Raw genomic sequence first — 16,687 nt, 5'->3', positions numbered from 1 at the left:
TATTGTACTAGCGCACATGTATGAACGACTGACGTCAAAGCTTACGTTGAGCTCTTGAAGTGAATGCCTGAATGTAAAATATTAAAATTCATACTAACAGTCCTAATATATGTCACAAGACTTTTTAATTTCATCTAAATAGTTACATAAAGTTCTTCTGTTTAGTACTGTTAATTGAAACATGAATCAGGCAGTAGACTGATACTGAACTGCAGAGATCTTACTAGCTGCCACCTGAAAATTTTGCAACAAATACTTGCTTATCTTTTATGATTTACATTCTTACATTCTGAGAACTTTGCTCATTTGTAGTGTGTGTGTGTGTGTGTGTGTGTGTGTGTGACAGAGAGAGTGGGATGAGGGATCTGTTTGTTTCTTATCCAACACATTGAGTATCAGAGTGTATTGAGGTACTGAAGTAATAAAAACTTACTTTGTTTCAGTGGGCCTTTGGAGTACTGCTCTGGGAGCTAACAACGCTGGCACAGCAACCTTACGCAGAGATTGATCCATTTGAAATGGCTGCATACCTCAGTGATGGTTTTAGGCTTGTGCAGCCTGTAAATTGTCCTGATGAACTGTGAGTTTCCTCTTTATCTTATGATCTGATTTGCTGTGACTTGTTAAAGGGGTTGTAACACTACTAAACAGACTAATGTCATAAGCTGGGTATAATATACTATACTGCTCACTGCAGTTGGCATATTGAAGAAATTAGGCTTATTAGGAAATAAACATCCACTCATTTCTTATCCTAATTTCCTGCTCCAGTTTTCTCTGTCACACTCTATTTGGACAGATGATATACTCACATTTACAGAGCATCTCAGTGGCAATGTAAAGAAATATGACCTCACAAAAAAGAATTCAAAGTATTAAAATCTCAGTCTGATATTCTTTAACAGTTTTTTTGTACACATTTAGTTTCTTTTCTTTTATTTTCCATGTTTTAGGCACTATTAAAGGCTTAGACAGAACATCAGGAATAATATGATTTTTGTTTTTATTTGATAAATATTTCAGGTGTAACAGTATTCATTCTGACACATACGAGCATAAATTGTGAGATCTGATAGGCCAGTTGTGATTTCAGTGAAACAGTTGAACAGACACGTAAGACCACAGAGGTAATGTGTGATAGGATGGTGTAGTCATTTCAATCAGTCATTACTGCTTTGAATCTTCTTTGTGTAGATTCACCACTATTGTCAAGGAATTGTTGGCAGAATTCTGTACATACTGGGAAGAGTAACATGCCACTCTGGAAGCATTGTGTGGCATGTTAGTGTAGATGCAGTTCTGCTGGCAGGCTTACATCAAACATGACCAGTGGGGTTTTAAGTGTGATAAACACACAAGTTACTTGCTTCAGTTTCCAGAGAGATTTGATGTATAATAAATATCGAAAAGGCCATCAGATGTAACTTCATCGTCAGTTTATTTCATTGGCTAACAGTTTACGTGATATAATATTCCATCCTGAGACCCTCTATTCTAGATAGAATTTTTCAATGACAAAATGTATGTATGAGAATCATTCTGTATTCAAAGAGACAAATTGGTTTGGAGAAAACAGCATGTATTTTTACAAAGCAATACTTTTTCTACTTTTCAATATAACTCCCTTGAACATTTATGCACTTGTGCCAATGGGCTACAAGCTTTTCTATTCAGGCTGTAAAGAACTCTTTGTCTTAATGTTTGAACCAATTTCCCACAAACTTTTTCACATCCTCATTGTCGTGGAACCTCTTCCCACATAATGCCTCCTTCAGTGCACCAAACTAGTAGAAATCACTAGGTGCTAAATCAGGACTGTACGGGTGATGAGGCAGCACTTCCGAACCCATTTTGTCAATGGTTTACCAGGTTAGTTGAACAATATGAAGAAGTGCGTTGTCTTGCTGGAGAATCACACCCCTCCTCTGAGATCCATGACATCTGTCTCACATGAGAGAGAAAAGCAAATCTGAGTAATATTGGCTGTTCATTGTATGCTGCTCTTCTAGATAATCACAAAAAACTGGACCTTCATCATCCCAAAACACCATCAACATGACTTTTCCTGCTTATGCTTGGGTTTTCAATTTTTTTTATTGACAGGTGAGTTGGTGTAATTCCACTCCATGCCTTGTCTTTTTGATTCTGGCTCATAATAGTGAACCCAAGTTTCATCACAAGTTAAAATTCCGTTGAGGAAGTGTTGACTTTCTCTTTCATAATGTTCCCTTAGCTCTGTGCACACTCTCAACCTTGTTTTCTTGTGTAGTCACATCAACTCCTTTAGAACCCATCTTGCACATGTTTTGCAGTACTTAAGCTTGTTACAGATAATGTTGTGAACTCTACCAGTACTGACTTGAAACTTATCAACTATCATTTCCACAGTCACACAGCGACCGGCATGAATAACGTCATCAGTTCGACTTCAAGTGAGGGAGCTTAAACTGCAACCAGTTGGCCAGAATGGTGTTTGTCAATCACTGAGTCCTGACCATTTTTGAACTACAATCCATACAGCCTTCACTATAAAATTTAGACATTCTACAATATATATTCACTGGTTTCTCACCTTCAGCAAGTAAAAATTGAATAACAGAACGATATTCAACTAATGTGAACATTTCAAGCGGACTAGCCATCTTGAAATGTATTTTTGAGGGTATAAACAAAACAATGTTGATACATCTGCTGATCAAGGCTCATTCCAGTGATGCCAACGTAAAGCCATAGAAGTATCACACTTGCCCTACTAACTGTTTTTTCCCCTGACCAATTTTTCTCTTTAATTATTGAATGACACTCATATGTCATATATGGGAAATAAGCAATCTTCTCAGCAGCTTGTGTACATATGATGTAAGCACATATTTTACATAAATTCTTTCAGTGAAAAATTGAGCCGCAATCTAGAGTAGACGGCCTGACGATGGCGAGTTATATCGCTGAAACCAGTAGCCTATAAAATAAGTTGAAGATGAACTTACAGCTCATGACTTTCTGGATGTTTATTACATGCAACTTGGCTGCTGTCATGCCTTCCAACATAGCAAGAATGGACGAATCTAAGTTAGGGAGATTGTATGCTTGGATTTTCAGGCGTGTCACCGTGAACAAAGTTGGTATGTAGAGAGTATCTTCACAAGACTGATTGCACAAGTTGGCATCATATTACCGGACAGTGTGCACTCTGCCACTGAATCTGATTACAGAGGTACTAATATTATAGTTTGACACATATGACAATATTCTGATTGCTTTCAAACTTATTACATTGCTTGAAAATTAGTCCACAGCTGCATAGCTATGCTCTGTCACCACCCTCATTGGCATCAACAGCCTCTTGCCATTGCTAGCTATCTAGCTAATGGCTCTTCACTTCATGAGTTGAACCTAATTGTGATATTGACTCATCTGCTACTTGGACTTGTCCCAAAATAAAAGCCCTGACTAAATTCAAAATAATAATGGAAAACGTGTACTTTGGTCTTCAATAGTTTATAATAACTTTGTCTTGTCACTGTGTTAGGTATTATTTAGAATTTTGCTACTTGCTGAATTAATATGGATTAATACTTGTGTTGTTGCAAAATAACAGCTTTGATCAGGTTATAAGCAATAGTCTTTACTTTCATAATCAAGTTTATGGACATAATATTCTGCACATAGCACTTAATACATGTGCCTGCAACATTTGTAGATTTTGCATAACTTCCATCTGTTTCAGGTTTGGTGTGATGGCTTATTGCTGGGCAATGAGTCCTGATGAAAGACCAACATTCAGTCAGCTCCAAGTGTGCCTTCAGGATTTCTATACACAGTTAACAAGATATGTGTAGTAGATCCAGCTTTGCTTGTTTTGCTGCTACATTTCTGACATATCACAATGCCATTACAAGCAGAAATGGAAAAGACTGTATCACTCTATAATGTTGTGTTAAAACATAAACTAGGCCAACTTCAGTGTGTGAAAAGTAGGCGAACTTGAGTGTGTGATGCTGTAACATTCCAAGAAATCCTGTTTTACTGGCATTATGTGGTTTATCCTCCATTAATTGAACATCATTATTTGAGCACAACAGTCCCTCGATAAATTACGTATGTTGGGTGATTAATCTGAGTAACAGCTTTAGAGATTTAGCATCTCCTCATCACCTACAAACTTCTGTGATTAGTAATACCTATGCATTTTAAAAGTATCTCGCTTATGCTTGTCAGATTTATCACTATATTAACTACAACAATTTGAAATAGTTTTTCTTGTTAGAAACTATGTTTTATGCAACATTTGAGTTGGCCCAGTAATCCACATTAATGAGTGATATTGTAGTTTATCTTCTGGTGCAAATTATTAAGTGCCATAGTCTTTTCTTGTCATTATTTGAACCAAGTATTTATAACAGATTTTTTTTCTAATCTGAAACATACTTAAGATTCTGTTCCATGCCACTATCTTGGCATAAGCTTATATGTATTTGGCTTCTAATCAGTTAATTCCTATTGACTGACACTAGCAAATGAGAATTTGTTGTTTTCCTTAATCCATGTAATGCTGTGTACAACTATAATTGAAAATTATCGCAGAATCTTACAGAGTAACAGAATTTGAGATGTATTGTAAATCACTATCCTTCCTTCAAGGACAGGAATTGTGTTACTTTTACTTTCTGTTGCATAAGAAAGAAGCTGCTCTCTGTGTGTTTCATCAGTTTCTGTATTGTTCACTCTGGTCCATTAAGAGAGCATTCATTCCTATACTGCACGTCATGTCAGAAGACATCTCTACGCAATGAAGAAGAGTAAGGAGAGCAAATACTTCTCCTGTTACAAAGCTGTATAAAGTGCTTTTGTGGACAACAATGCACAAAATTTCATCACCACTGAAGTGTGGCCACAGTGCAGTCTGGAAGAGACCATTTATTACCACCATCGCAAGGCACATCTAGGGAAAGACTAAATGTCATTGCCTGCCATGTTTAGTAGAAGGAGATGCACAGAATGATTCAAAACTGGGCCACATTCCATGTGACATGTATTATTACAGGCACTGATGTACTATACATTTTAAAAATCTCTTGCATATTGAATCTTACAGTACTGTCTGTCATATTTCTCTCTAGAATGAGCCTAGACATATTTGAATTTGTTTCATTGAAATAGTTCATTTCTAAATCAGATTTTCAGTTTTTTCACAGAACTTTGATGTCTTTTAGGTACAAGTGTTTGGTTCCACAAATAGAATCTAGAACCTACTGTTCTAGACTAATTCTATAACATTTCTGTCTCTTCATTTTGTAACTGCTGTGAGATATCTAAGTGAACACATGCATTCATGTAGTCTTGCCAGTGCATCTGCTGATAATTAGCATCAGTAATTGTAACAATTTTGTCACAGAGCTCTCTTCTTCAGAGGCATGTAACTTGTCATTTCAAGGTATGATAAAATGGTAATGCTCAATGGCAGTACTGTGTATTAAAGTGATAGGACATCAAACACATCAGTCATGTGGAGATTCTCATAAAATGTTTCTTCCACTCTATGGAGGCGCACGTTAAAGCTAAATAGTATAACAGGAAACACAAAAAATATGAATAACATTTATATCTAAGACTGTGCATAGGTGAAAAAGGAACAATGGCAATTCTGATCAGATGTGTTCTAGCATTTGTTGATTAACATGATATTGGTTTTTGTATCATATGTAAATATTACTACAAATTTATGACATGGTTGTCCAGACATATCATTGGGAAGTTCTAATGATTTTTAACGATTTTTTATCTTCACTTTTTCATGCCTTTTTATGACTACATAATTCTGACTACCCAGTATAGAAAAATACACATAATACCTAAACACTGTTTATGAGTAATTTTGATCTCTGAGCCTCGGTCAACTTTAATCTGCTGGTTAGGCATATACAGAATATCTTATACTTATTTTGATAATGTTGTGCTGCTCTCCTTTGTTCTTGTACCATTTATTTCCCTTATCAAAGTGAATTAGTGGTCATATGTCCACTTTCACACATGCACTATTTTGAATCTTTTTCTAGGTTTCTAGTTTGGATCATAAAAAATTTAATTTGCACAGTGTCAGAGTCTGCATCATCTTTTGACCATGCTTATCAGACAACATTTTTATTTGTTGGATTCCATAGTTTACTATCAGTCTTTTGTATCATTAAGTTTTAACACTAATATTGTGACTGTGAATGTTTTGTCAAGAAGCATTAAATAAAAGCAGTGCATCATTTTATTGATCTGCTATTGGAAGGAAATTGTATTAGTAGCTATTGTAGGTACTATTATGCTATCAAGAAATATTTGTATTCAGTATTCAGACATTCTAGAGCTTTTAGAGGTAAATGTGGGAATTGTATGAAGAATATTTTAATTCTTACATGGAAGTGTCCTTTGCAACTTTTGTACACTTTAAAAGAGATGATGTTTGTAGCAGTAGGCTCTTTTACCATAGTGTTTAGCCTTACCAGCTGTTTTTGAGGTATACTTAATAAAAAAATCATGACCAATGTGCCCTTATGATAGAGAAGCTGGCAAGCAGTACAAAATGTAACTGATAAAGTGCCCATCCCCTGCCTTTGCCTGTGATGATCTCAGATTTCTTCAGTACAGTATATTAGGTAAAAGTGCCATTACATTAGATGGAAGTGGTCTCAGATATTTATAGACATGTAGAACTTGCTGTAGAGACTGTCATGTAGTAGCACAGTGTCAATAGACATGCTTCCAAACCATTGACAATCGTACTATTTATGTCAGAGAATTTTTCAGGAATGAGATTAACATTTTATGTCATAAGTTTAATGTAAGTGCAACATTCACTGATATCATCATTTGAGAGACCCCTATGGTTATCTTGTTTTTGCAGTATATTCATAAATTTATCCAAAGCACAAGAAATTGCAGCCTTTGACTTGTACTGACACCAGAATGCATATCATAAAGATATTTTAATGTAATACACTGCAAATATTATCATACCATTGAACATAGATCTTCCATACAGTTTTTGTACATATAACAACCATTTCAGTAAACATATTTGAGACAGTTGCTCATGGATGTTATTAACTGCTACAAAATGAGTTATCATTCCTTCAAGTGAACATATGACTGTATAGTTTTAAGAGACCCTTATAATATACATACATTGTAAATATGACTGTATATAAGATTTTTCTGTAAACATTTGTAAATAATTTGAATATTATTTATTTCATATATTGTAAATCAAAGTATAAAAAAGTATTTTTATTGTAAAATTATTCATGTACATATTTATATTAATTAAAATGAACCATATATAACTATACACTTTCTTTCATTCAAATTTTAAATTTTCTCTATGTGCAAAATGATCCTGAAATTCCACTTCAACAATTTATATACAAGACAACATGGAAACAGAATTTATCAAATGAAATCAGTAATCTTTTTAATGTCTCATCTACAAAATGATAATTTGTGATAATGACAAACTACTAATGAATTTTAAACACAGAAAAACTGTCCGGTAATCCATGAGTACTTCTTTGCCTCTTGCTGCTATGTTCACAATTTTATGTGATGAGTGGCTTTACTATCGTGTAATGCTATCACTGTTAAAAAGATAACAAATGCAGCCTAAAACTATGTTCTCAAACTAAAACAAGAAAATTATGCAAAAAAATATATACAGGGTGATTCACCTGCCTCTACTGACGGGTTTTATGCAACCTGCAATGCCTTCAAAAACCAGACATGTGAGACATTCATATTATCTCATTCGATACACACAGTGTTAGACCTATAGGAAAAATGAGCAGGACTTTCATGTAGGAAATTTAATGTAGTTAAATTTTGTAGTGGTATAAGTTCTCGCCAGAGACCAGGATTCTTGAGTTATTCAAGAAAAATGCATTTGAAGGTCTCTTCTGTATGTTTTTCTTGAATAATTTGAAAACTATGGTGTCTAGCAAAAACACGCCCTGCTACAGAATTTAACTACATTAAATTCCCTACAAAAGAGTCCCATTTATTGTCTCTATAGGAATGATAGTTTGTGCATAGCAAACGAGATAATATGAAAACCTTGCGTGTTATATTTGAAGACATTGCGGGCTGCATAAAATCCTTCAGCATGAGCAACCGAATCATTGTATATATGATACATGTGCTTGTGAAGCTCTCTTCCCGTCATCTATAGAACTTGGTAGTGTAAATATCTCAAGTACTTTTATGGAACTGCCATTACGTTGTAAGAGATTAATCTAGTGGTCTGGAGCCTTGAGTCGACTTGATCTCTCAGGCATAATCTGAGTATATGAATAATACCAACCCTTCCCCTACTTCTACCCACATCTTTCCCAACTGATGCTTCAAAGTAATTGTTGTGTTGCTGTCCTCCACCACTGATAACATCCTTCCCATTTGCAAAGCGCAAATTGGTTTATAAATTATAGCTACTTGATGAATAAAATGTAGAGAAACTAATTTGTTTCATTAATTTCCTATATCTGTAGTCAAACTTCAACAGTACAAGACACTTTCATTTAATGCATAAAAATGGTAAAAAGTTATTTCATCATTTACATATAAAATATGTTTTAGAAAACAATGTGTGAGAAAATTTAATGAACACAATTTTGTGGTAAATACTGTAATAAAACGATAAACGACGGAACCAAGTTTTATGATAGTTGTAATATACTTACCTCATTCCAAGCCAGTGATTTGTCTGAAGCCATGTATTTACTTATTTACTTCACTTCCTTGCGACATCTACTGGTTTTGTCTTGAAGTCAGTACTGAACACTGAGTGCTGGTGTCACCTATCATCAGCACTGACAACTAGAGGAGCAGCAAAGTGATTGTTGAAGGTTACCCACCTTTTCAAAGCAGTGTTGTATTGAATACTGGATGATGGAATCCACACATAATTGTATACTTAATTTATAACATCTCTTCAGTAGACATTTGGAATTTTGGATAATGCTTTGTTCTTATACTTCATTTAGGAAGATATTTCTATTTATAATTATAATAAGCAGTTTCATTTCTTGCAAAAACAGATAGTTTCAGCCTGAAAGCCCCTAGATGTAATTACCTTCATATGTAGCCATTAAAATCATCATAAGGGCCCAGTGGTTTTAGTTTGAAACCACCCAAAATACAGTATCATGAAGTTAAAATTTTGTTGTTGTTATATCATATGATCACTTTTGTGTCAATAAAGCTAGATTTTGTTCCAGGGAGGACTCCAGTTTTGATGTAGTAGGCCAGATATCACACCAGTGGGTTGGAAAGATCAGGAACCATTACAGTTTCTCCAAAATTTCCACAAAATTGAGAACAAAAGCACAGCAGCTTGGAAATGTAAAGATGATTCCCTTGTAGCTATTTCATGCCCAGATGTTGTAAAGGATTACAGTGCCTACAAGGAACTTGCAGACCTATTCTATGAGTTAAAAATCAATCTATGATATTCATAGCAAGAGCAAAAAGTGGTAGCATGGAATTTACTGGATCTTACCTTGTGTCACTGTTTTAATTATCTTCATCATTTATAATGAACATTGCAATCATGAGCAAATAACTTTGAAGCCATTCAGAAGCTCTTTACTGCACCCGAAAAGTGCATTGACAGTGAATGCATGCTGCAAAGAGAACCCTCTCAAACGTGCGTACGCTGTTGTACTGCTAAAAGTAGAATATGTAAAACATACTTAACATGTCAAGCATAACTAACAGGAAATCTCTTTCTGTGTAGCTCAGATGAAATTTTGACCAACATTTCAGTTAGTAATAAGAACAATGATTTAAAAGACGGACTAAACAGAAAGAAACTAATATTTGAACTTCTGTGTGTGCCATACAGCATAGCACGTTTTTGCATTGGTGCACCCACAGCCTTAACTTTCTCCAGCTTTTTTTCTCAGATCAGTCCATCTTCAGAACATGATTGTGAGATAATGGTAATGTCAAACATTCATCACCATCAGCAGCAGAGATTTATCATCAGCTGCTGAATAAAAGCCCGTCATATATTTTTCCAGGCTTTACATTCCTGCTCCATGTATCCTTATTGTTCCTGCCTTTTTTGTATTGTGATATATCCATCTTTTTTAGGACAACAATGTCTTGGCCTTTTCTTATTTCTTGAAATCCAGCAAAATGACTTTCTTGGTCCGTCTACCATGTATTCATCTGGTTACATGCTGTGTACACCTCCCCTTATTTTCTTTACCATAATAATTACACCTCCCCAACAGTCTGTTCAGTGATTAGTAATTTCTAACATGGAGCTCTCCACAGCCCTCTGAACAATACTCACCTTTTAAAATAGTTTTCACATTAAATCATAGCTTTGAAAACACAGTTTAGGCTGCCAAAAACAATCCAAAAGATTTTTTTTACTGTTGCGTGATATTTCCTTTGTCTTACATCAACTCGTCATCTTCAACTGCTGTAAAATCAAATTATCATGAACCAAGTACATGACTAGTTTGTTTTACATTTTTTGTGTCATATTATAATTGATTTTGCTCTACTTTCAAACTTGCTGTACTATGTTCTTCCATTGGTTGCTGAAGTTTTTCTGCACTAGAGGCAAGCAGCACAGCATAATTCACAAAATGTAAGTGATTCGGATATGGTCTATTAACACACATTCTTTCTTTGTTTTAAGATTTGAAAACTTCTCCCAGGGCTACAAAGTTATGGAGTTTCCTTGTTTGACTTCTCTATCAATTTTAAATTTCTCACAATCTGGATGAAGTTTAATGGAAACTATGGTGTTGATATATATAATTTTCAGTATATTCCCAAATTTTATTCCGTATCTTACATCTATTAAGCTGTTATTAAAATTTCCAATCCTGCTCCTTTTCTTATGAAGTAGAATAATAATAGTATTTCTCCATTTTTTGGGGAAATGTCCCTCCATAAATATTGTGCAAATAATTTAGCATATTTATTTTGTATTTTTTTTCTCCAGGTTTAATCATTATCTTCTGTCATTTTTCCTACCTTGATACATCATCAGATGATCGTATACATCGCATTGGCATTATTTATGGAATGTCAGAATTTTCATTATTAACTATCTCCATTTCTGATTCATATCTTGAACTACACATTAAAAAAGAAATAGAAATCCTAGTGCAATTTTCTCTTTCATTTTCTATCTAAAAAAAAGAAAAGAACAGATATTACAATATATGAGATTGCAGGCTTTCTTGGCATATTCCAGTGAGGAAATCATTTCGGGTGATCAGCTGAGTTGTGGTGCTGTCTTGTTGCAATGTTTTGATGAGTTTTGTAGCCATCATCTTCAAAGCAAAGTGTTGGGGATGCTGTATGCCATGTATCTGTATAGTCACTCGACCACTGTCCACTTATACAGGTGGGCCAATCGCTTGCCTCCAGAAAGGGATACTGTGTGGTTATTGGGGATGCAATTTGACCAGTGATGGGAAATCATAGCCAGGCCCTGACATGGCCAGTGAATCCTGGTTGTAGTCCAATCTGTCTGTGGACTCTGTTGCCTTAGGAATGGAGCATTATTGCTGTAATTCTTAATTGTGGAATCCCATGCTGTGCTAAACTCAAATCAGCTATCATGACTTAGTAGACTGTTGTGAAAACATGATAGTGGATTTCTGCTGAGCACAGCATGGGATTCCACAATTGAGTAAATAGGTCAGGAACATTCTGTTCTGAAGCCAGCAGCATCTGCAGATGGACAGTATCTGAGACTTGATGCCAGTGTCAGGACCACACTGCAATCCCCTGCCACTGGTTGTGTCATGTTCCCTGACCACCAATATGGCACCACACTTCTGGAGGTGAGCAATTGTACTGCCTGCAGAAGTGGACAGCTGTCAAGCAATTATATGGATAGGTGGAACACAGCATCCCAGCACTTTGCTTGGACAGTTCAAAACAAAACTAAAAAAAAATAAAAAATTATTAAATAAAAGTTATTACACAGTAATGGACTATCTGAATTAAAACATATAGTGTAATTAAAGTAGCCTGCATTGTAATACATGAGGAAATAATTATAATATGAAATCCAGAACTGTACAGTACTATAAGAAAATTACATAAGAATATAAAACTAACGTAAGGTACTTTAAAAATGTGTGTAAATATTAATTTTATGTTTATAAATTGTAGGTATATTGTATTGTATATGATTTTACTGATGAAATCCATACAGTGTAAATTGTTACATGGATTAATGAAGAAGTCAATCAATCAGATGATGAAGCTTATCACAACATTGCAACAAGATGATGCCATCACTCAGCTGATAACCCAAGAAGATTTCTTCATAAATGATTACAATTTCAGAAAAATTGAATGTTTTATTCACAGGAAAGAGCTTCTCAAACTGAACAAGTCAATAATACATTGGTCTGCCTCTGACCTTTATGAAAGCAGTTGTTTGGTTTGGTACCAACTGAGAGAGTTGTTGGATGTCCTAGCAGATATGTTACCAAATTTGCACATCAGATTATCAAAATCCCAAGCTGGTTGGGGGGGGGGGGGGGGGGGGTAGGCCCTGCTCACAATATTCCAAACATTTGCAATTGGGGAAAGATCCAGTGACCTTGCTGGCCAATGTAGGGTTTGGAAATCATGGATACAAAGGAGCTGAAACTCTTGTCATGTATGGGTAGGCTTTATCTTGCTGAAATGTAAGCCCAGGATGGCTTACCGTGAAGGGCAACAAAGTGAGGGGTGCCGGATTTCTCCCCAGTTGAGAATGTGTGCCACATTATGAACAGGGCCCTCCAACCAGCTTGGAATTTTAATGATCTGGACAGAATTTGCTCTGATATTCTTCAGGAAGTCATCTAATAACTCTTTCAATTGATGCCAAATGGAATAACTGCTTGCATAAGGGCCAGAGGTGGAGCAGTGTGTTGGTGACATTCTCAGTTTGTGAAGCTTTCTTGGGAATTAATCATACAGTTTTTCTGAAATTGTAAGCATTTGTTTCTCTGTTCATGTACATCATAGCTACTGATTTCTAACCCACTCAGATAATTCCTTAATGGTGCATCATTTCTTTTATCTTGGTGTGTATTCTTTCCTTTTTTTTCTCTTCATGTCAGCAACATCTTTTGTTGTTTGTGTTAACTACCTGTATTAAGTGATTGTTCTTGCAGCCACATGCATATTATCTCAATTTTCTAAGATGCTGAAATTTTTTATGGTATTCTAGTATAGATTCCTATTTGTAATTAATTTCTTATAATCCAATATTCTGACATCAGGTCTGATAACTATTTCTTTATAGCTTTGAATCTGGGTTTTCTCTGCAACTTAAAATTATGTGATCAGTGGTATAAGAATGCCACCTCTTGTACAATTTCTGTATTATTTCATGGTTAATTCTAGTAATATATGATCTCTGTCATTTCCTGTATCATATCTGAGTTTACCAACTGAAAGGTAGGAGACGTCAAAGGGAATTGCTAATTTACAATTATGCAGTCCTCCCTTCATTCCTGTGGTATGGACATTTTATAATTATTCATTTACATGATTTTCATCCTCAGACACATGCTTTACAATGTGATAAGTAATGTTTTGATATGCATTTACCTAGGATAGAGAATATACACAGAATGAATATAAGTTCAAATTGCAACTAAGTATTGATAGAAAGGAAACATAAAAAAGGGCTTCACACTAGTTTATCCTTTTGGAGTAATAATAATTTGCATTTCTCATAAGCTGATGACCAGAACAATCAATAAATTTTGAATAGTTCAACAAGAAAAGAATGGAACATACTTCAAAAATATATCATGAAGTGTGGAGAGACCACTCTAAGTACAAGAAAACAAATGTAAAAGAAAACTGATGTGGAAACAGATACTTCAGATTATTTATGAAGAATGCCAAAGGATAGCAGCAACATCATACTATGAAATGGAAACCATAGGAAATAAAAATAGACGAACTGAAAATGAAATTTGGTGCAAAGACACATAATGATGAATTTGTAAAATGACTTATGGCTTTGAGTTATGAGTACGGCAGTGTGCAGATGCCCAACTTACATTGTTTATTAATAAAATGACTTAGTCTGCATCTTCTGTACAATATTCTTGTTTACTGCCAAAACAGCTTCACTCCAAGACTTAAGTTGTTTCTCTTGACAATTACATAGTTTTCTCCTCCATTACGTCAATGCTTGTACTTCATCTTGTGTTATGGAACACTGGTTGTCTTGTGATGGATGTCCAGGACAGAATAAGAACAACATGACATGTTTTTGATGGCTGTAAGTGCTTATAGACCTTTTCTGAACATCAGTTTTCATTTCTTTATCAGAGGACACTCATTTCTGCTATCAAATAGGGACTTTGCAGTAATGAAAAGAAGGACTGAAGCTTGTTGATAGAGTCTACACAATGAAGTACGTATGTGAACACATAGTTAGCTCAAGTAGCAAAGGAAGTTTCACAGCTATCACTGAAAGTGAGGATATTTATGATTGCGACAACTGATGGTCACAGTATTACAAAATAAATGTGAAGTCCACAAAATCTTCTGTTAAGAAGATTCCTCGAGATAAAAAGGTATCATTCACTATTCTATATTTCATGGAGTTCTGCTTTTCTGCAGAACAGATCAGAATAGTTATGGTAAAATCATTCCTAGCAGGAATAATTCAATATTCTTTCATTCTCAGCCCAACATATCAACAAATCCCAGAGCTAACAACCAGATATATTTATTCAGATGGTGTGTGCCCAGTCAGTGAAAACAGAATTAATGATATGCACAAAATGCTCAAGTATGTTCCTGACAGTGATGAACCCAAGGCATTTTATGAAAGAAATGCAGTTTGGGTAAAAAAGATAAATGAGTAAAATTTGAATTTCTGGAAAGTTTTTTCTTTATGTTTGTATTTCTTGATGACTTACTGTTCTCTGTATTCTGAATGTGTTTTTCAATAAACAGAATACACATTATATGTTTACGTATCAGAATTGTATTGTGTAAAAAGCGCAACTGAAGATAATTTGAAAAAAATCACAGTCTTGCTTTTTAAAACAAAATTTGAACACAAAGAGATTACTAGGTCATATTTTTTTTAATGGTTCTATGTAATTTACTTGTGTGTATCGTATCATACAATAATTTTGTGTAATATTCCCTTCAGTAAGATAATAATTACTAAAGTCAGTTGGTAATTAAATGAATAAAAAGTTTTTCAAGTGACTGTATGACATACCATTAGATATACTACATTACCAAAGAAATCACTGACAGACAACTGTGAAAACTATTGCATGATCAGTCTGACATATCGTGCTTCTATATACAGTAGCATATTAGGAAAAACTGAAGACACGCTGAAGAGGGATTGGTTTTCATTTAAAAAAAGAAAAGAAAAAACATTCACAACTTCTAAACAGGTTTGGCATCACACTGACAAATGGAAACAAGATGGCTACAGACCATGCCTTCCTCTTGTGTATGTGAATGCTTATTAAAGCAAAAAAAAAAGGATGTAAATAGAAGACTTCACATTAATACAGAAATGTACATGTAAGAGCCATTTTCCTCTTTATTCCCATCTAAACATAGTAGAATCGGTGACTGAAATGGTATCTTGTGAAAAGTTATTTAGCACCCACCCCTGCCTCTGTAGCTGAGGTCAATAATGCACACTTGTACAGTGGTGATCATCTCAGAGGTAAGCTGGTTTGATCCTGGTGGTAGATTAAATTTTCACTGTCAGTTTTTGTCCACATGGGGAGGAGATTTGATGATGTAAGGTACCTCTTCACCAGTCTTGGCACTAATATCCTGGATCACATTCCAAGCTTCTCCTTAGTGGCTAATGAAATGAGGGCATGTAACACTATTGACTATGATCGGTTATTGAATGGGAAAATTAAGTTCAGTGTGCTCCATTGGTGCTATTCGGAAGGAGTAGGCTACTTGCCAACACTGAGTTTCACCACCTCCCTTCTTTCACCAACATCATGCAACACTAACATAACGTTATACGAGGGCAGTTCAATAAGTAATGCAACACATTTTTTTTCTCGGCCAATTTTGGTTGAAAAAACCGGAAATTTCTTGTGGAATATTTTCAAACATTCCCACTTCGTCTCGTATAGTTTCATTGACTTCCGACAGGTGGCAGCGCTGTACGGAGCTGTTAAAATGGCGTCTGTAACGGATGTGCGTTGCAAACAATGGGCAGTGATCGAGTTTCTTTTGGCGGAAAACCAGGGCATCTCAGATATTCATAGGCGCTTGCAGAATGTCTACGGTGATCTGGCAGTGGACAAAAGCACGGTGAGTCGTTGGGCAAAGCGTGTGTCATCATCGCCGCAAGGTCAAGCAAGACTGTCTGATCTCTCGCGTGCGGGCCGGCTGTGCACAGCTGTGACTCCTGCAATGGCGGAGCGTGCGAACACACTCGTTCGAGATGATCGACGGATCACCATCAAACAACTCAGTGCTCAACTTGACATCTCTGTTGGTAGTGCTGTCACAATTGTTCACCAGTTGGGATATTCAAAGGTTTGTTCCCGCTGGGTCCCTCGTTGTCTAACCGAACACCATAAAGAGCAAAGGAGAACCATCTATGCGGAATTGCTTGCTCGTCATGTGGCTGAGGGTGACAATTTCTTGTCAAAGATTG

At 35.5% G+C, this 16,687-nt stretch overlaps 1 protein-coding gene across 1 annotated transcript in view; it reads left to right on the top strand.

Moving 5' to 3' along the window:
• The window catches only part of LOC126195081 (tyrosine-protein kinase Dnt-like), a 562,000-nt gene extending 554,777 nt beyond the window's left edge, over positions 1-7,223 (top strand). The window contains exons 9-10 of the mRNA XM_049933545.1: positions 444-580; positions 3,728-7,223. Coding sequence (XP_049789502.1) covers positions 444-580; positions 3,728-3,839 — 249 coding nt within the window. The 3' untranslated portion in view covers positions 3,840-7,223. The remainder of the gene's footprint in view (positions 1-443; positions 581-3,727) is intronic.
• The last annotated feature ends 9,464 nt before the right edge of the window (positions 7,224-16,687 follow it).

The sequence above is a fragment of the Schistocerca nitens genome, chromosome 1 (assembly GCF_023898315.1).
Source record: "Schistocerca nitens isolate TAMUIC-IGC-003100 chromosome 1, iqSchNite1.1, whole genome shotgun sequence".
Taxonomy (NCBI): Eukaryota; Metazoa; Arthropoda; class Insecta; order Orthoptera; family Acrididae; genus Schistocerca; species Schistocerca nitens.
Note: the sequence above shows the minus strand (reverse complement) of the source record. Positions and strands in the feature narration are given on the sequence as shown.